This window comes from Eleginops maclovinus, chromosome 18 (assembly GCF_036324505.1).
Source record: "Eleginops maclovinus isolate JMC-PN-2008 ecotype Puerto Natales chromosome 18, JC_Emac_rtc_rv5, whole genome shotgun sequence".
NCBI lineage: Eukaryota > Metazoa > Chordata > Actinopteri > Perciformes > Eleginopidae > Eleginops > Eleginops maclovinus.
This window is the reverse complement of record NC_086366.1, coordinates 23,146,928-23,167,289: the sequence shown is the minus strand read 5'-3', so window position 1 is coordinate 23,167,289 and position 20,362 is coordinate 23,146,928. Positions and strand designations below refer to the sequence as shown.

Genomic DNA, 20,362 nt, shown 5'->3' with positions numbered 1-20,362 from the left:
ACAGTAAGGCTGCTTGCCCACCCTCTCCTCATTTAGGACCATATATCTCAATAAGGATGACAAGGTATCTCCTTCTGGCTTGTGGCGCGACACGCTGGCTCTTAGTGCTGACGTCCAGAGACAGGAAAACACAGGGGGTGGGTAGCATTAAAGAGTAATGGCTTTTGTTTATAAGAAAGATCAAATTGAGAGTGCGGCCACTTGGACTCCTTGTTCTAAATTTGCTCTCTTATGTTTCATTTGTGTATCAAATCAATGCTGTTGCCTGGCTCTCCGGGGTGTATGAGAGAGAAAGACCTTTCACATAAATTGGGTTGTAATTTGTTTAGATGGCGACATCAAGCCGTAGCTGTCAGTTTGTGTGTGCGTGATTGTTCATGTGTTTTTGTCAACCATCAAATAAGAAATGCCTCCAGACCCTTCCCCCCACTCCACTGGAAGATCAATAGCCCCTGTTTGGACTACCACTAAGAACTCCTCAACTGCAGTGATTAGAAAACACATTAGTGTTGATCAATTAGGAGCCAAACGTCTCACTTAATAATTGATGGCTCCTCTTGCATTTTACACACACACACACACACACACACACACACACACACACACACACACACACACACACACACACACACACACACACACACACACACACACACACACACACACACACACACACACACACACACACACACACACACACACACACACACACACAGAAAAGGCCTGGCCAAGTGGCAAAGACAGACAGTGGGTGATCCTCAGACCCAACAAAAGCAAGGCGCCATGCTGTATTGACAGGGCCGCCTGGTCTGAATGCCTGATTAGGCTCTCCGGGGCCCCTTTGGCGCTTACACACACACAGACACACGGTCACACACATTGGACTCCATTAGACAAGACAGTGTAGTAGGTGAGATAGACTCCACTTAAGCAGCACTATCCATTTCCCTCAATCGAGCCACAGAGGTGTGTTTGAGCCAGACACCCTGGCTGGGCCTTAAGCGGACACAGAGGAGCCTCACTAACACACACACATACACACACACACGCACACACACACGGATGTCTCCTGCGGTTGCTGTGCTACAAGTCATCAGTACTATAAGTTATCAGCAGTGAATATGGTGCATTTGCACACACACACACACACACACACACACACACACACACACACACACACACACACACACACACACACACACACACACACACACACACACACACACACACACACACACACACACACACACACGGATGTCTCCTGCGGTTGCTGTGCTACAAGTCATCAGTATTATAAGTTATCAGCAGTGAATATGGTGCATTTACACACACACACACACACACACACACACACACACACACACACACACACACACACACACACACACACACACACACACACACACACGATATTGCACATTCACTTGGCAGCTCATTTATTATTGCACCCAAAGCCTTCAAACTAAGTGACCTCAAAAACACAATTCATAACATATGTTTGGAATATTTAATATTTAACATTAGGTGTCAGATTTTCAAGCCTCTATAATTTCTTTTTTCTTTCAGACTTTAAAGACAGGCCTGACAATGGTGGGCAAAGTTGTCACGCAGTTGGCGGGCACCATACCAGCAGGTACTCCGGATGAAGAGGGCACACCTCACAGTGTGATCCGCCGCAGCCCCCACAACCCAGGGGTGGTCACCATCATCGACACACACAGTGTTGGCGAAGGACAGGTCAGTAAAGTGTTTCTGCTTTCATTTGGTATTGTATAATTTATTAATACTGGCACTGTTCACCGTGATTCTGTTTGTTGAATTGTCATTGACACTTCTATGGACATTGACAAAGCAAACAAATAATTTAATTTCAATCAGGGTGACAGCAGGAACAGATATCAGGATATAGTTCATACAACATTAGTATTATGCACAATACAGCAGTTACTACAGCAAACACTGGAAATGTACAACATAGCCATGTCAACACATTTAGTATTGTCAGAATATCAAAAGATGTTTCTCTGTAGTTGTGTTAGTAAGAAATGTAGGGCATTGGCAAGTGTAATTAAGTAACATTTCACATCTAAAACAAAGGTTTCTAGATTGTGTTATAAAAATATATGTAGAGATGGGGTTATAATAAACTCAAAACACAAGCTTCATACATGTAGCTATCCACAAAATGACCCACATATTTGAAACTCATATGAACTCACTTAAAAGTGAACTTGTGTTTGTCACTATTATATTATTTAATTGATTCTATATATAGGAATATAAGCCCTTGTGATTAGTTGGATAAAGGATTATATCATCAGCATGGTATGTCTGTGTATTGGGGCAAACCTCAAAGCCACCTAGTGTTGCCTCAAATGTCTTCAGCCAATGGTTCAATGGTGAGAACAAAATAAGACAGGACTAGCCCAGCTTCCCTGGCTGTTGCTCCTATAGAGATGTAGAGCCTAAACCAAATGTATCTCAAACACGAAATTGACATGACAAATGAACTATATCAAATGCCTCTTCAACATCAAATATAACTGCCAGATTTAGTATTTCATTTTCAACATTCATGTCCAAAGGCATGATGTAATCAGGTTTTCCGTCAGTCTGTCCCATTCTCATGGATGAGATATTTCAGGAACGCCTTCAGGGAATTTGTCAACATTTCGCACAGGTGTCCACTTAGAATCATGGACCAGGTGTTCGAAAGGTCAATGACTGTGACCTAAAATCCGTCCCAGTCTTTTGAATCTTATTTTAGAAACACCTTAAGGGAACTAATTCAAATCTGTGTTCAGAAGAGAGATTAGCCGGTATTGATGATGCATATGTATATTGAAAAAGATACACTAATACACACATTACATAACAGAAAGTTATGATTGTAAAATATTGATTTCCAAACTATCTTTTTGAGTAACAAATGACTGGTGTTTAGAAATGTAAATCAACTTGGTTTCTGTGCATTATTCGATGTTATCTTACCACGTTTTAAAGAAACTTTGCCAAAAAAATCTTTAAAGTGGTTTCAGATTTTTTTCCAAGCACAAACCCACGCACATACCTAAATCTAAATTGTCACCAATTTGGTATTGGCTGTTTGCCTTTTGGATCTTGTAATGTGTGACCCAGGTAAACAAACCGTTGGCCGCTGCAGGTTGGTTTGAAACAGGAAAATCTCCAGGGTTTGGCTTTTTTTTTACGGCTTGGACACTTAGGTTTAGGTGAGTTCACCTAAACCCGCACAGCTGGATGAAAGACGTGACTTATATTTGCTGCATGTAAACATTCTGTTGGTCTGTATATATACATTTCACCACAAGATTGCAAGTAGTAGAGGAGGGTTACATTACCTAAAAAACGACGTTATATCCAGGGTCTAGTCTTTTAATATGTTCTTTGAAATCAAAATGTTCAACTCTTTGGAATAACATTCTATCTCAATACCATCAAAATTTGACCAATTTGGCAAAAAGCTACCAACATTTCAAGAACAAAATATTTAGAATATAAATGTAATCTCATTTTTTTATTTGAAAAAGTATTTTCTATCAGCAGAAATGTTACGATTTGTATCACATATTTAATGACACATTCTTCTCAGATTGGTTGATGCTGATTACTACTCTTGTGTTTTTGGAAGTGTACTTCACAAAAAAAAAAAAAGTTGGCTTAGCTCCATTTTGATTTACGGCCATTAAACATCCTTCTGCACTGACCCAACAAGGTACATATACCAGGATACAGAAAGTTTACACACTAAAATATAGATCCAACCCATGTTATGGTTAGAACCAGGCCAGTTACCTTCAACAGGATCTCGTTTTAACATCTAAAGACATGCTAAAAGCTTGTATCCACTTTACTGTGATTAATCACACTGCAGTAGCTGTCATGTTTTAATGAGGTGTGTAAGCATACACAGTACAGTTTTTCACTGATGTGGTCACCACACACACATTTACTGCTTATTCCTTCTCTCTTACACATCGACTGTGGCCCCGCTGTAGTCATGGAGTGTGTTGTCTTATAAGCTGAACCTAAGCCTTCAGAAGCAGGCCTGCACTTTGTCAGCAGCCGACACACTGTAACCATACACTTGCCATAAACACTGACTGGGCCTGGCTAGCACGGAGGGAAAAGCTTCAAGCGGAAGAGAAATGTACAGTAAAGGGAGGGGAATCATAGGGTGGGCTAGATATGGAGAGTGAATAAAGATTGGGGTTGGTGTGTGCTGGTTGGAGAAATGGTAAAAGGTAGGAGTATAATAGACATTGGTTGCTGTCAGTGTGGCAGTCCAGGATGTTTTCATGTCTTTCAGGATTTGAAATGCCACTTATGAACAGCATCCTCATATTCCATTTTCAACTAAGGTAGTTCCAGGGCTGGTTCCTAGCCGGTTCGTAGCAGATTATGATGTGATTCTTTTTCTTCGTGTTTCCTCTTGAGTAGCCCGAGTTCTCAACCCTGCAAATTTGATCAACTCCGGCCTGAACTATCTTCTTGGCCAACACCAAGAACCAAGTGCAGCGTATCGCAGAGGCACGTTGGAGGCTGGGGCAAACTTAGCCTAATAAGAAAAAGTTCATGGCACTACCGCAAATAGTAGAAAACTGTTACAGTAACCAATTTCGAACCATTGAGTAGCAGTGGTTCTCAGTCCCTGAAAATTGGTGCATTCTTGTTTGAACCAGTTCCCATTTAAAATGCTCAGCCGTCCTCCATAACATCGTTTATGCAACACTGGGGTCAGGTTTAACCCTGTCTATATGTTTTCCCTGAGCAAAGCACTGTTCACACTAGTTTTAGTACAGCCTCTTAATGAAGCATCAGTACTAATAAAAAATAGGTCAGCTTTTGATGATTCATAATTCCTCTCATGCAGCACAAAGAAAAATATTTGGAAAAGTACTTATTTGCCTTTGTTTCTTCAAAGGTCATATGCTAATTATTTTTCTATCCACAAGAGGGCAATGACTCATTCAGAAAGAAGTTTAACTTCCACCAAAGGGTGATGTCAAAGAACACTGCTGAGGGTGGTGGTGATATCAGAATAAACTAAAATGTGAAGAGAAATCCTTGGGCAGGGGAAAGTCCCATTTTGGGTTGAATGTTCTTATTGTTTGAAAATGAGTTTCTGTGTGTGTGTGTGTGTGTGTGTGTGTGTGTGTGTGTTGTGTGTGTGTGTGTGTGTGTGTGTGTGTGTGTGTGTGTGTGTGTGTGTGTGTGTGTGTGTGTGTGTGTGTGTGTGTGTGTGTGTGTGTGTGTGTGTGTGTGTGTGTGTGTATTTACTTCAGGTCTTGGTGAGTGAGGAGTCGGACGGAGAGGGAGTGGTGGCTCACTTCCCAGCTCATGACAAACCCATATCCTGCATGCAATTCAACCCCAGCGGTAAGACACACTAACACACGCGCACATATTTATTTCTGAGGAAAGACTCTTTCCAAGTTAAAAGGAGGCAGTAGAGGAATTACACTTCCATTCAAGTGTAAAATTATGTGTGTTTGGTTCTCATGAGTCCTTATCTAGTCTCCTGAGCAGTCCTGGACTAGCCAACTCAAACAAATGTAATTGTTTGGGTGTATTCATACTGTATTATTTGCAATGAACATGCATTTAGCCCGAGTTTCCCAAACGTATCCCTTTGCACAAACCTTAAAGGGGCCCTTTGACCATTTTCAGATTCATATTTGTATTTTGTGCCTCTACTGTGACATGTGTACAGTTAAAAAACTGCTTCATTTTTTTCAAACTTTTCAAACTCTGCCTGATCTGATTGGTTAGCTGGCTGGCTCTGTTTTGATTGGTCAACCGCTTGGAGATGTCAGGCCCATAAGCATATCACATATATAATGTGTTAGAGCGCTAGCCAATAGAAGTGGGAGTGTTACAAAGTGATGTCATTATGTTACGGAAGTAAACAAAGGAGTCCAATGGAGGCATTTCAGGCAGAGGGGGAGTGTTTACATGCACACAAAAACCTAAATAACACGATACAGGAAAGGGAAAACCTCCAAAAGCATAATACGACTTTTTAAGACCCCCCAAAACTGGTTCTAGTTGTACAGTATGAAATAGCTATAAGGAATAACTAGAAATGAAATGGTTTCTAAGAACGCCGTCTTCTTTCAGCCATAGGTTTTAAATGACAAATAGGTTTCCTAATTCAGCTGAACAAAAAAGCAAGATCCTATTTTTTTACTTTATGTCAATGGACTTTACAAGTTATGAATCAGTGTTCTGAAATCAAATTTAATGTGTACTCACCTCTCATCATAGTATTTAACTCTGACATTTCCCTTAACAACCTCTAAGTATTGCTGCCCCCAACCTACAAATAAAGGCTATCTTGTAATACGTTACTTGAGCTGGTGAATGTGCCTGTTACTCTTTTGGTGTGTATGCCTGTATGTTTGTGTGCGTGTGCATGTGTGTGTTCATGTATTTTATGCTCTGTGTTGTGTGTGGATGTGCAGTTAATAATGGAGCTGCTGAGAGATGGCTCTCACTCCTTGACCTCCAAGTCCCAAAAATTCTTCATTTACCGAGACTTATGGCTAAACGCTGCAGCTCTTTATGAGCACAAACAGAATGGCATTGGAGACAAATGAAGACAGGACATGTTAGTCCTTCCAGCAGGAAGTAAACATGATATCTATGAAAAAGCAACACATTGTTTAATAAAAACCAACAGTGCTGAAGGGGGCCCTATTATGTTAATTTTTACATGCTTTAATGTTCAAAAAGTGTATTTCTCTCAAACTGCCTGTGCTGCAGTACCACTTTTTCCCCTTTTCTGGTTAGCTGGTTAGTCAGCTCTGTTGTGATCAACCTTTATAGATGTCCTGCCCCTTAACCTATCACGTATGATGTGTGGGAGCGCTAACAGGAGTGTTCCATCGTGATGTCATTATATTAAGAAAGTAAACAAAGTAGTCCAATTTAGATGTTTCAGGTGGGAACTGCTTCTAGTGTGAACTTTGGGATTTTTGCCTTTGCAGACCATTTACATGCACACAAATGAAAACAAACAAGTAGCAGGAAACATACAAGAAAAACCGTGTCAGTAGAAACCATCAACACGGCATTAAATTATTCAACATTTTAACTTTGAGTACATCAGACTCACAATTTTTCCTGATTCCGATCTTTTATCAGTGAGTTATTGTATTGACGACTTTTCTTCATATGGGAGGACAAGCTTTACTGAACTTGAATCTTTTCTGGTTGCCAGGCCACCATCAATAGCAACAGCGATGTTAACCAGAATTTGAATCTGTAACTACAAAACTAGGGTTAGGGTTACGTTTAGGCCATTTAAAAAGTGCTGTTGGGTTGTCGGTGAAAGGCTTTAGCGGATGTGCCGTTGAAGATGATGTCATGGCAGCTTCATGCAGCATCATTACAGTGATCAGAGGAAAATCTGGCTAAAGCTGACATGGTTTCATTTTCAGTGGAAAAAACGAATGGACAAAAGCACCTAGTACCAAAAGGGTTGAGTAAAGCGGAAGCGTAACATGCATTAGAAACTTGCTTCATGTGTGTTTTTGGAATCAGCTAAATTTGAATATGTAGGTCCTTGCCCTTTCTTTATGTGGCTGCCATTGAGGTTTAGTGTGTCCCTTTTTCGTTTCTAACTTCATCATAGTTGAGGTTGATCATTTTTATTGAGAGATATGAGCTTCCAATTCCTCTATTCTTCAACTCACTAAGCTATGCCAGATTCTGGAAGTGACTTCAGTCAGCTTTCATTAAATGTCCCCAGAGAGTCTTTTAAAAAAACGTTTTCTTCCTTTAGGTCCAAGCTAGTTGTCAACAGAAGTGTACTTTCAAGATTGCACATGTGGCAGTTTGTTTCCATGTACTTGTACAAGCTGACAGTGCCCCTGTGACCGTTTCTACAAGGCATCATAAACTTAAAACTCTATGCACTTATCATCTTTCTGACTCATTATAGTGTGAGCCAAATCTAAACGGCTACATTACTACTGTAAACATAACCAAATATGAAGCCAGAATTTAAATGTATTTTTGGCGTCAAATGACATTAGGAAATAATCCTCACACTAGTGAAAGGCTACTGTTTTCACTCTTCAGATGGCAGGACTTCTTTAATCAGTATTTATTCTTCTATTCATTTTCATCTCTGAGCTGCCAGCTTTGGATTGTCCCATAATTAAAGGCCTCTTGATTTGATCAGAGCCCAAATCCTGAGCGACGGGTTCATTGGTCTGGCTCTTGGTGAAATCTTTCCAAGAAGTTTAGGGAAGTTGCTTTTACAGTGGTCAAGCTCAACATGGCAGAAACAAGAAGGATAGACTTAGCAGGAAACAATGATATGACTCAAACTGAGCCTGGAAAGCCCTGGAGTTCTGGCCGGGAAGAGTTATGTATAAAACCCCAGTGGCTTCTGTGTGTTGGAAGCTCTACAGAGGGCGGACTGGAGGCCGCCAGCTCTTAGTGTGGCGGCTGGCGCTATGCGGCACTTCGGTGGATCTGTGGATCTATTCCTAGTGGTTTAATTAGAGGGAAGCAGATGAAGTGCAGTGGCGAAGCGCTCTCTTTAACGGCTGCAATATGTGTGCGCTTGTTTTCTTTCACATGTCGTCCTCTTCACCCGTCTTTAACGATCCTTGACTTGATTATTAGGTACGATGCCAAGGTCAAAATACACTCATGTTTTGATGGCAGAGTTATTGTCCAACAACGTGTGCATTACTTTTGAGTAGGACTGGCACTAGATGGAGTGACTGATCCAGCAACCATGCAAGTCACCTACCCCTTCATTCTCTCTTTGTTTGGAGTCATACTCAGTTGGATGAAGTGCTTTACATGCAGTGGCATTAAGAATTTAAACACAACAATATGCATACTATCAGGAAAATTTCATGCAGTTTCAAAATGTTAAATATTCATGAATGAGACACACAATTTTCAATCCTCAAACATTTAAGAGGGTTGAAATATGTCCGCTCTCCAGCTTCCAGTCCACATTCCTTATTATTTTGGTCTGATTCAATTCTATATAATGGTCATTGCACATAGTACAGGTACTGAGACAAAAAAATGCATCAAATCAGATGTGCAAAAAGCAGTAAAGTTTACATGAATGTAATGTTCAGTCAGATATAAGAGTGACAAGTTCAATGCTGCCACAGTTATGTGAAGATATGCATGTTTGTGGGGGGATTTAAAGGGCAAACTAACTTAGAGCTCTCTGGTAAGCTCTAATAGATCTTGAATAAGTGTATTGAAGTAAATAGTACTACGTAGATGTATAAAGTATTACCTTTTCCCGAATAACGAGGACTCTATTTTGTGAAGCCGTGCAAATATTATGAATATGGAATTTTCCTGAATACCAATCAAAGTGATGGCAGATGTATCAAGACCAAACTGTCCCCTTAACCATATCCCTGGTTTAGTAACAGGGCAGTCTAATGAATAGCCTGGCCTGCCGAGGCTGACCATTGAGGCAGCTGTGCCGTGAAGCCAGCTCTCCACGGTGTAATAACTCTCTTTCTCCATCCTACTGATGTGTGAAAGAAACCAGGCCGTCGGCGAAAAACCCCTGGACCCACACGCACATGTTGAACACAAGGGGAATTCCCGCACACAAGCAGCTTCCCTCGGCCACACGTTTATAGACACACGTTGAGCATGGATTGAGTTGTGTCTCCAAACCGATGTAGTAATTAGCAATCACAGTCTGCTCTGATGTGATTTACAACGGCTACTCTGCCCGGCTCTGCGTCTTGCCTCTTTCACTATTTGAACTTGGAGTAAGTGTCGACATTGTAATGTTTGGGAATATTTTTTAACAGTGATCCTAATGTCTACCTTTGAGTGTCAAAGCTAGGTTTGCTGGTACCTCAGTTATGTTTTCAGATTTTCAAAATGAGTGAGAACTATTCTGTGCTGTTTGCACTAGCAGAGGCAGATAGTCAAAGAATTTACTTAAAAACCATGTACTGAAACCATCACCACAGGCACCCTAACCTAAGAGTTAATTAACGTACGCAGATCATACTCATTGCTCTACGGAGTGCTTTTAAGCTTGTTTATACAAAATATGAGAGCAAGAATCTCTAGGTTGGTGTTCATGGTGAAAAAACAATGTCAAACAAATAGAAAATCACCCGAACATATCGCTTTAAGAAGGTGATCCAGTACCACAGAAAGACACGATGTGGACACACAGCTTTACACGGTCAAAACTAAATATGTACACCAGTGACCCCTCTGGAAAGCTTGGCCGAAAAAAGACTCACCCCAGCTACCCCCCTTGCCAGACACTCACTAACACCCCAGACACCTCAGCAGTGTGGAGTCATCGGCAGCCCACGCGATGCGGTAACACACAAGTCATGTAGTTATGTAGGTGGGTGGCTTTGTGGAGGGATGAGTTTTTTTCTCATGAGTTGAGTTCTTGTTTGTTTGTTCTGGCAACAGTGTCCAAGGAATCACAGTGATGAGCGACCCGGACGGAAATTCTGTAAATTTCACTTTAGATTAAGACAGCGACTTGTAAAGACAGATAATGGATGACACATCTTGCAATGTTTATCACGGCCGGCAACAAAAAGCTATTGGATGGAATGAATAACTTGATGCCTTGCAATTCCACGAGCTATAACAGCGGTAGATACTGGTATCCCCCTTGTATAAGTTTGGGGGGCTGTATTCATTTGTTCGTCCCTACCAAGGCCCAGACTTTTATTAAAGGTCTCCTATTATGCTATATTTCAACAATATATTGTAGGGCAACATCTATACAAAACATGTCTGTGAAGTGTTTTGCTCAACATACCAAACAGATCACCTATTGTAGCATGCCTCATCCCCCTCTATTTCAGCCCTGTTCCTGAAGTGCTGATTCTGTGACTGTCGCTCTAAATTTGCTGGCCACGCCCCTTTGGAGCGTCACGCAGCTCTCTGTCTGAATAGAGCAGTTTCTAACGGAGAAACTCAGCTAAACGCTGCCGTGATTAAACCCCATATTATGTTCAAAACCACATCAAGCATTATTTCTGAAACACTTCTCAGAGTTTACCACTAGAACAGAGACATTATATGTATTATATATACAACAACTCTAAGTCCCTCCTGCAGACATCCTGCTGAATGCACACGCACACAGAGCTGCTGCGGAGGGGATTCAGCTCACAACTGTATTATGCGGACAATAGGTTGGGACGTGTCACATGGGGGGGATGTTGCCAAGAGTTCAATGTAAAGCCTGCCCACATTTCCGATATGATGTCATAACCGAAGCAAATCTGGATCAGCTCGTTTGTACCCCCGTTTTTAGAGTTGTGGGTAAGGAGGAAAAGAGAGAGGGTTATATTTTCTGACACTTTGTGTGTCTCCTTACACACCGGGGACACATATATGTATAAAAGACAGCAAAAAGTGCATTTTGCATGAGAGGGGACCTTTAAAGAATCAACTTTTCTTTGGTTTCTTTTTACATGTTATTATAGCTGACACTTTTATCCAAAGCAACTTTCATACACTTTAATACCTTAGATGAATATACAGGAGCAATTTTGGGTTACGATTCCTGCCCACTGACACTTCAAATGTGTCGTACGGTGGTCTTTCAATTGGAATGTTGTGGGTTCGATCCCATCCCTAACATGTTGATGTCTCCTTAGGGAACACGAGTTGTATAGCCATCATGTGTGAATGTGTGAAAATGTTTGTTACCTTGAGCCAATGGGACATTGCCCGTTGTGAATGGGGTGGGAATGGATTATGTAAAGCGCTTTGAGGGGTAATAAAGACTGGATAAAGCACAATATAAATACACTTCATTTACCATATACCATTTAACATATTGACTGCAAATGCTAGTGATCGAACCACTGTCCTTCTTATTGGGTGGTGTTGTCTTTTTTACCCCCTGAGCAACAGCCAGCCTACAAACATACTGTATTTCTGCCACATAAAGAATATTGAATGCTGTTGATGATTTAAATGTATTTCAAAAGAAACAGGGGGTTTTGCACAACCCTAAATGACTCCAACTTAACAGCCATGTTGTCCCACACTTGTTGTCTTACTGTCTTACACACAGCTCTCCATTAAATCAATGGACAATCCAAGCATTGTGAGATCTTACCTAAGAGTGGTGGTTGAACATTTTTAAAGGGATTTCATTCGTTAACAGAGCAGAACAGAACCCTGAAAAAGTTTTTTAAAGAGTCTGTGTTAATGCAAGGGGCTTACCTCTCAAGCCTCACTGTCTGCCTGTTTGCTCAGAAGAGGGATTAAGTGCTGATCACAGGCCCTAATTCTTTATCAGTAGATTGTGGACAGGAGCAATTTGTTTTGGGGCTTTTTAAACATGACATCAAAAGAGTCCTGGTGTCAAAGGTCTTTCTAAGCTGCTGTGAGAACATGTTTGTTCCATGGTGACAAAAAAACAAAGAAAAAGTATTAGGATTTACTGGGAATCTGGATTAGATGCAGTAAATTGGGTTTGTGGCTTTGTCGGATGAACTTTGTCAGGTGAGGTTCATCCTGTGCTATTGGAAATTCTTCCTAGCAATAGATCTCAAGTATTGTTTTTGTCTGCCTTCAGAACAGTCAAACTTTATGTACCGGACCACTATGGTGTCTTTAAAGTGATATGAGTTTTGCCATGTTAAAAATAGACGGCATTCCGGTCAATTCCAGTACTATCAAACTCTTGTCTTACCTGTGTCCTGTGTTTGCATTTCTTTTTCTAGAAAGAACAGGTGAGGTTTGGGAAAATGAGAATTTAGAGAAACATGTTAAACCTAGAAAGTTGCGTGTTTGCCATTTTCGGGGCATCATGACGGTCTGTGGAGTGTGCCAGTGTTCAACTTAGGTCAAGTTTTTACACTTGAACAGATTGAAAGGCCAGGTAGAAAAGGCAATGTTTTCATGCTCTGATGTTTTGATATCAGTGTTTCCCATGTTGTTGTAATTAAATGTGTTATTTTGAGCACAATTAAAGGATTGTAAAATTCAGTGCACTATGAGTAACCGGATGGTGTTGAATGGTCAAAACTTTGAGTACGTAACAGCAGCTGACTGTGCCAATAGTCACTTCCGGTAAGGAAACAGCTGCTCTAAAGTCCAGCATTACTTAACTGCAGCAAAGCAAAAAGTTCTATCACTGGACTTGAATCAATGTATTTTGTATTGAGACCAATATTACAAATTTGCTTGAGGGGGTTTAGCTTTCTTTATTAATTTAAATGTAAGCTACATTTGTCCAGGCTGATAGCTGATCCTAGTTATTCACAAATACATTGGCATCAACATTTATGCCTGCATGAAAGTAACAAACAGATACATTTGAGTTAAATTACTCACATTAATAGAGGTACATACTATAATGACCATAGAGCACAGACACATTTTTTCAACTGTCAGATTACTCTAATCTTTACCAAAGTGGTATAACAACCATATAAATAATAGTTCTGGTTGATTTAAATTGTACTTGTTTTTTTCTTTTGAAACAACCAAGTTGATTGATTTTGACCAGGAAATGTGGCAGTTATTTAAAAAATAAGTAATTTAGGTCAAGCAATAGTAACTTACATATACAGAGCTATTCCAGAGGCGAGGGCCATTGAAACTTTCTCATTGTACGTCTTTGTTCTCACCTTTAAACTCAATAAATAAATCAGTATCAGAGGACCTGAGTAAGCTATAAAAGGATGGTAATATCGAAGTTAAAATTGACAGGCATCCAATGACGGGAATTTAGGACAGGCAAGATGCTGATCTTTGTCGATACGGATGCTGCTTCATTCCACAGGATCTATAGCTTTTGTATAGTGATCAAAGAGAATTTGAAAGTAAAGCATTGTAGTAATATTAGAGAGTTGTTGGTAAGTGGATAGACGTTGGTAGAAACATAGGATAATGAATGATTGTTAACGGTTTATAGTTGATCGAAGTAAAACTTTGGTGATTTGTGTTCTTAGAATATAACATTATTCTGTATTGTATATGCCCAGCATATGTGTAAATGCATACAGCCACAAAAAGTCCTGTCCTTCCCCCCGAACCTGGCAGCACTGAAGACAAAGCTTCGTCTTACGATGGATACTCTTTCATTTGTGCATTGGGCTCATTTGCTCTGAAGTTTATTCCTCCCGGTAACAGTAAGTCCCCCAAGTACTTCATCTTGTGAGCTTTATGCCTTCCACATGGTTATAGTTTTGGATTTTTTTCAGAATTTCAAAGGTTCTTTTGGGCCTAGTGTTGTTAATTAAAAAGTGGACTAGTTTTGTTGTGGCCTTTTGTGTTGCCAAGTAGGGAAATCATGGCCCTCTTTGTTGCTCTCTCCACTTCTTCCTCTGCTTTGCTTGCGCTTTCTCTCTCTCTCCCTTTCTCTCTCCCACTCCCACTCCCTGGTCCCATCTGCCTTTGTCGAGAATAAAGCTATCCCAACCACTTTGTAAATGAAACATCCTTCCACTATTAATGGGATTGAGCAGATGTTTTCTGTTTGGATGGTCAGAGATGGGACAGCAAAGCCTGCAGCGGAATAAAAGATTTTTTTTGGGGGGGAAAAAACAGAAAGCAGATATTTATGGAAATGATTATATCACTTCCCTCATGTCCCATTCAAATGCATGTCTCGCACACATGGCAAATTAGAGGTCATCCCTTCCAGTTTAGCGCATGTCTAAGTGCTTGTGCCAGCAATTTCTGTACTAAAACATCGTAAATAACACTGTAACCCCTGGGACAAGGTGTTATAAATAGGACGTGTCAAACCCTGCTCCAGCCAGCCTCTGGTTTTCCTGAAACCCTCTCTTTTCACCCGCCGGGCGGCTCAGCTACTTTTTAATTTGGCCATCCTGCGGGCTAACCGACTGACGCCTCTCGGCGAGGGCCTCTGTATTTCAACAAGGCCACAAAAGCCCCAGTCCTCAGGCAATCGCACTCACAAAACTCTCCAGCTTTTCTGAGCTGTTACTTTTTTGGAGCCCAGACTCCACCACCATCAGCAGGAGAAGAGAAAAGCCGGCCCCTGCCAGGACACAGCGGCCATGTCTCATCCGTCAGAAACCAAGGGGCCAGACTCTCCAGCCACTGGGTGGGCAGGGCCCGGCTGAAACACAGAAAGAAGGAAGAAAGAAAAAGAAAGAGTCGAGTGTGGGGGATAGAGGGTTCGAGAGCGAGAGGAAGCTCCCAGATAAACAGACCGCAGCGCCTCAACTCCTAATCACCCTGCGCTTCCGTTTCCAGACTCTATAATTAGAAGGGCCCCGTCCCTTTTTTCTCTGTATTCCGAGTTGACGCAAATGCTTCTTGTGGCTTGGCACCTCGTTTGGGGCGTGGGTTTTCAAGAGTTTACAGGCCCTGGGCCATAGCTCTCTGGCTTTCTGGTCGCTCTGATACAGCATGAATAGCTAACCACTGTCTTAATGCACACTTCACTTGGCTTCTCTTCTTCTCTCCTCCTTCTACCTACCGTACGAGAATCTGCATGACCCCATCGCTCCGCCACCTCCCTCATTCCACCTCTTCATCATCTTTAAATATAACTGTTCTTCAGTACAAGTCTTAAAAAAAACCTCTTAATTCTGAATGAATGTGCAAAACTTTTAGGCTTTTTCTTTCCAGAGAGGGAGTGTTTCCATCTTCCTCGCATGTGTTGCTAAATCTTTTAATCTCATGCCATGTCAGCCTCCTCTTTTCACATTTGACATGCCACCCAATAAAGCCCGGCCACTAATTAAAACCTACTGTAGCCTTCGCATAAAAAATTCCACGGGGGAAAAACTTGGAGGAAAACTACTAATTACTTTAATATCATTTATGTCAGGGAGTTGTCAAAAAGAGTTATGTTTGGATATTTTTTTCAACTGTTACAACATATAAGTGATGTGTTTCCAACAGTTTGAGTTACTGCCCTAGTCTACAGGCTTGTTTGTTACATCTCGAAGCTTCTGCTAAAGGTTTCGGGATGCACTTGAAAAGCTGGGCTGTGTTTTTCCTAACTGAGCTAGATTGGATCTGGGTTTGTTGTGGTGTGGTTTGTTGAGCATGTTGTTTATGGTGGAGGCCTATAATTTCTGGAGTTTGATGACCTTAAATAAAATTAGACCAAATGAATGGGCCTGTCAGTGGGGGTTACACTGTGGGGGTGAATCTAAGTGGCACACACACACCCATGACCATACGCGGATGTACGAATACATGGATGTTCTCTTTTACTGACAATCATCGTCGTGTCCGTCCTCGAGGAAGCACACGACTCAAACCCTCCTTTTAACCACACCAAGCTATCATGCAATGAAGGGTGCATTTTATGACATCGACAAATGATGGCTGGCTTTGTTTTAATGGGCTGGTTTGTTTGTTTTAAATGCACAGTAATTCTGTCATGTCGTCTAGCTTTTGCTCTGCGAGGTTGGATGTGTTTTCTCTCTTTGTGAGAGCCGCTGAAGCTAAATACAGTTTAAATATTTTGGTTGGCCTGACTTTGTATCAGTTTACTAGTGTCAACACACTGGCATGATTTACAGTATTTTGGTCAACCTTGCAAGGACAAAAAGGTAGATGTTTTAGTTTTCTCTTAGCTTTACATCTTAAAAAAAAACAGAAGAATTGATCTATAAATGTTTGGATTAGTTATTTGCAGTATTTATCAATTGGAATGTACTTGGGAATCAAAGCGTGTAAATGTGTGTAAATGAACCTTAACAGTTCAAATTTCAAATGATTGTATTACCCTGTATCACATTTGTAAGATAAAACTAGTGAAATACTTGCCAAGGATATTGACATTTAAAGGCGGCCTATTATACTAATTTTCAGCTTCATATTTGTATTTTGTTCCTGTACTGTGACATGTTTAAAAAAGCTCTTTATTTTTCTCATACTGCCTGTGCTGCAGCACCTCTTTTCACCCTCTGTCTGAAACCAGAGCCCAGTCTGCTCTGATTGGTTAGCTGGCCGACTCTGTTGTGATGGTCAACTGCTTAGAGATGTCCCGCCAATAGCTTATCCTATACAAGGTGTTGGAGCGCTAGTCAATTGAAGCGTGAGTGTTACGTAGTGATGTCACTATGTTACAGAAATGATTCAAATGGAGGCATTTAAGACAAGGGGGAGTGTGTGGAAGAGAAACTCCCTCTGGTGGGTACTTGGATACCATTTGCATGCAAAAAAAACTTTATGACACATTACAGGAAAGGGAAAACCCAAATATTTCCACATTGAAGTTGGAGACAACATTTACCATTTCAAATACTTTTTTTTCTTCATAGATAGAAAATAAATATAAAACCTGGCCTTGTGTACTGAATTTTGCTCCAGTGATTTTAGTATGTAAGCGAAAACTGAACATGAAATATTTTTGATTCAAAGCTCAATGTAGACCACAATTGACAAAAAAAATTACAAAGTTACGATAATAACACAACATGTTGAAGCCTGCTGTTGGAGTGATTCATAATGTTGATGACTGTTTGTGTGTTAATTGTAGGAATGCTGTTGGTGACTGCAGATACTCTGGGCCATGATTTTCACGTCTTTCACATTCTGACCCACCCATGGGCATCCTCACAGAGCGCTGTTCACCATCTATACACCTTGCATCGAGGGGAAACTGAAGCCAAGGTATGGGATACACACAACTGCACATCCTCGTGTTGAAATAGCTCTGAACATCACAAGAGTTTACATTTGACGCTTTGTTAACCATTTCCACTTTCTCCTTTATTTTCCCTTCCAAATAAATAGTTGGTGTCAATTTTTGCATCCAATAAGTCTTCCAAATTGAAGTAAAACCCTCTAAATAACATACAAATACAAAGAGATCAATGTTAAAAAAAACCTGAAGAAATACTACAGTGGGAAGTATGTAAAACTTTACATACTTTGGATGTCGGTCCATTGACATAAAACGAAAGTGTCAAGAGTCTAGAGAAATTAGAGGTATATTACAGAGTTTTGAAACCTAACAACATTTTTAGAATTCAGCTGAAATTAAGGAGGATGCAGGCCAACAACGGAGACACATTGACACAATTTTATAGAGTAAATATGCAGCATTAATCAAGAATAATCAATGAATAATGCATAATTACCAATTCATGCTTCCTGTTTGCAATATACCCACAGAAAACTATCACTACATTATTGTTGTGCTATAGCAGGCTGTAATCTACTACTGCTGCAACTTTAGACCATGACGATGAGCGGTTGTTCCTACAATCCTATTGCTAGTAGTAAATGATATGCACCCGGGCCAGTGGAAGCTGTCCAAACTCCAAGTAAAAGGACAGGGGCAAACATATACTGTAAATTTTACTCTACATCAACATTCTGTTCATCACGGGACTAGCAGTTAACAGAAATTACAAATTAAACACAGGAAATAATTTCTCCTACTTTGAATATTCCTCGACCGTGACACACTTGCATTGCAGGTTGGAAGTGCTTACTCAACAAAACTACTTCAGGCCTTGTGCGGTTCATGGTTATTGACTGGGAAAACGCACACACACAAACACACACACACACACACACACACACACACACACACACACACACACACACACACACACACACACACACACACACACACACACACACACACACACACACACACACACACACACACACACACACACACACACACACACACACACACACATTCTCACAGCCGCCCATGGTTAATGTATGACCAAACGGCAGGTCCGCTGACCGGCTGCACACTGAGCCTGCTTTGATCCTGCCTGTTGTAAACACTGAAGCTGGCCTAGCCTAATGCTTTGGCCAGGGGTTATCACCTTCACAGGCACACACACACACAGGCACACACACACACAGAGTGATAAAGTTTTCAGTTAGGTGGGTGGAGAGACGCCTTATCTGTCTTTAGCGGCCAAACATGCGGCTGGCTGTCAGTGACCTGAGGCCAGGTAAACAGACGTTAGCTGATAACACATGTAAGGGACTGAAGGAGGACCAGAATGTGGATCAGAGCGGGGCCACGGGGCAAACTGGAAAACGCTAGTCACTGAGGTTAAAGGGGTGAAACTCCAGCACTGCTTTACTCTGCAGCCCTGCACGATCAGCTGTGACTACAGTGATTTGTGTTTTGAAGGCTGATGTGTTTACATGCACGCTGGATTTCAAAGCTGAACATGAGAAACTCTGGATGTAGCATCACTAATACTCTCAAGTGAGCTAAGGTTCAAAATAGATTCCTCTAAGGGTAGTTAGACATCTGCATATTAGGTTATATGATTTTATAGTAACCCGGTTACTCAATGCTAACACATTGCAAAAATGGTCTTTCTCTGTATCAATATATTAAACTTACTATGTATATAAGCATATATATGGTAGATAATAATAAGCGTATTAATAATACTAAAAGTCAGGCTCTTCACTCGCGTGATGTGTATTACTTTATGGCTTTAGTGAGAATGTGGGCACGAGTTCTGTATAAGTTGATTTTGAACACAGCAGGACCAAGTACGGACCCTTGGTGGACTCCATGTGTCGTGACTGTTCAGATTTATATCGACCAACTGACCCAAAAAGGCGAGGGATAATTCAGATTCAAACCAAGATCGTTATCGTTGACGGTATACGCAGCACTAAGATACAGCAGTATTAGGACACATACTTTTTAATTGTCTCTATTTATTGTTTTTAATCGGAATCAAGATTAAAGAACACTAAACCAAATATTTAGGAGCAATAGGATGATGAATCGATAAAAAGCAGCCTTTTTTAATGATTTTACACATACAGTGGGGCAAAAAAGTATTTAGTCAGCCACCAATTGTGCAAGTTCTCCCATTTAAAAAGATGAGAGATGCCTGTAATTTTTATCATAGGTATACTTCAACTATGAGAGACAAAATGAGAAAAAAAAATCCAGGAAATCACATTGTAGGATTTTTAATGAATTAATTGGTAAATTCCTCTGTAAAATAAGTATTTGGTCAGCTACAAACAAGCAAGATTTCTGGCTCTCACAGACCTGTAACTTCTTCTTTAAGAGGCTCCTCTGTCCTCCACTCGTTACCTGTATTAATGGCACCTTTTTGAACTCGTTATCAGTATAAAAGACACCTGTCCACAACCTCAAACAGTCATACTCCAAACTCCACTATGGCCAAGACCAAAGAGCTGTCAAAGGAGACCAGAGACACAATTGTAGACCTGCACCAGGCTGGGAAAACTGAATCTGCAATAGGTAAGCAGCTTGGTGTGAAGAAATCAACTGTGGGAGCAATTATTAGAAAATGGAAGACATACAAGACCACTGCTAATCTCCCTCGATCTGGGGCTCCACGCAAGATCTCACCCCGTGGGGTCAAAATGATCACAAGAACGG

At 40.9% G+C, this 20,362-nt stretch overlaps 1 protein-coding gene across 3 annotated transcripts in view; it reads left to right on the top strand.

Moving 5' to 3' along the window:
- Positions 1–20,362, top strand: part of bcas3 (BCAS3 microtubule associated cell migration factor) — a 290,982-nt gene that overhangs the window by 30,162 nt on the left and 240,458 nt on the right. For all 3 annotated transcript variants that reach the window (XM_063907800.1, XM_063907801.1, XM_063907802.1), the window contains exons 12-14: positions 1,567–1,737; positions 5,304–5,397; positions 17,492–17,625. In XM_063907800.1, coding sequence (XP_063763870.1) covers positions 1,567–1,737; positions 5,304–5,397; positions 17,492–17,625 — 399 coding nt within the window. The remainder of the gene's footprint in view (positions 1–1,566; positions 1,738–5,303; positions 5,398–17,491; positions 17,626–20,362) is intronic.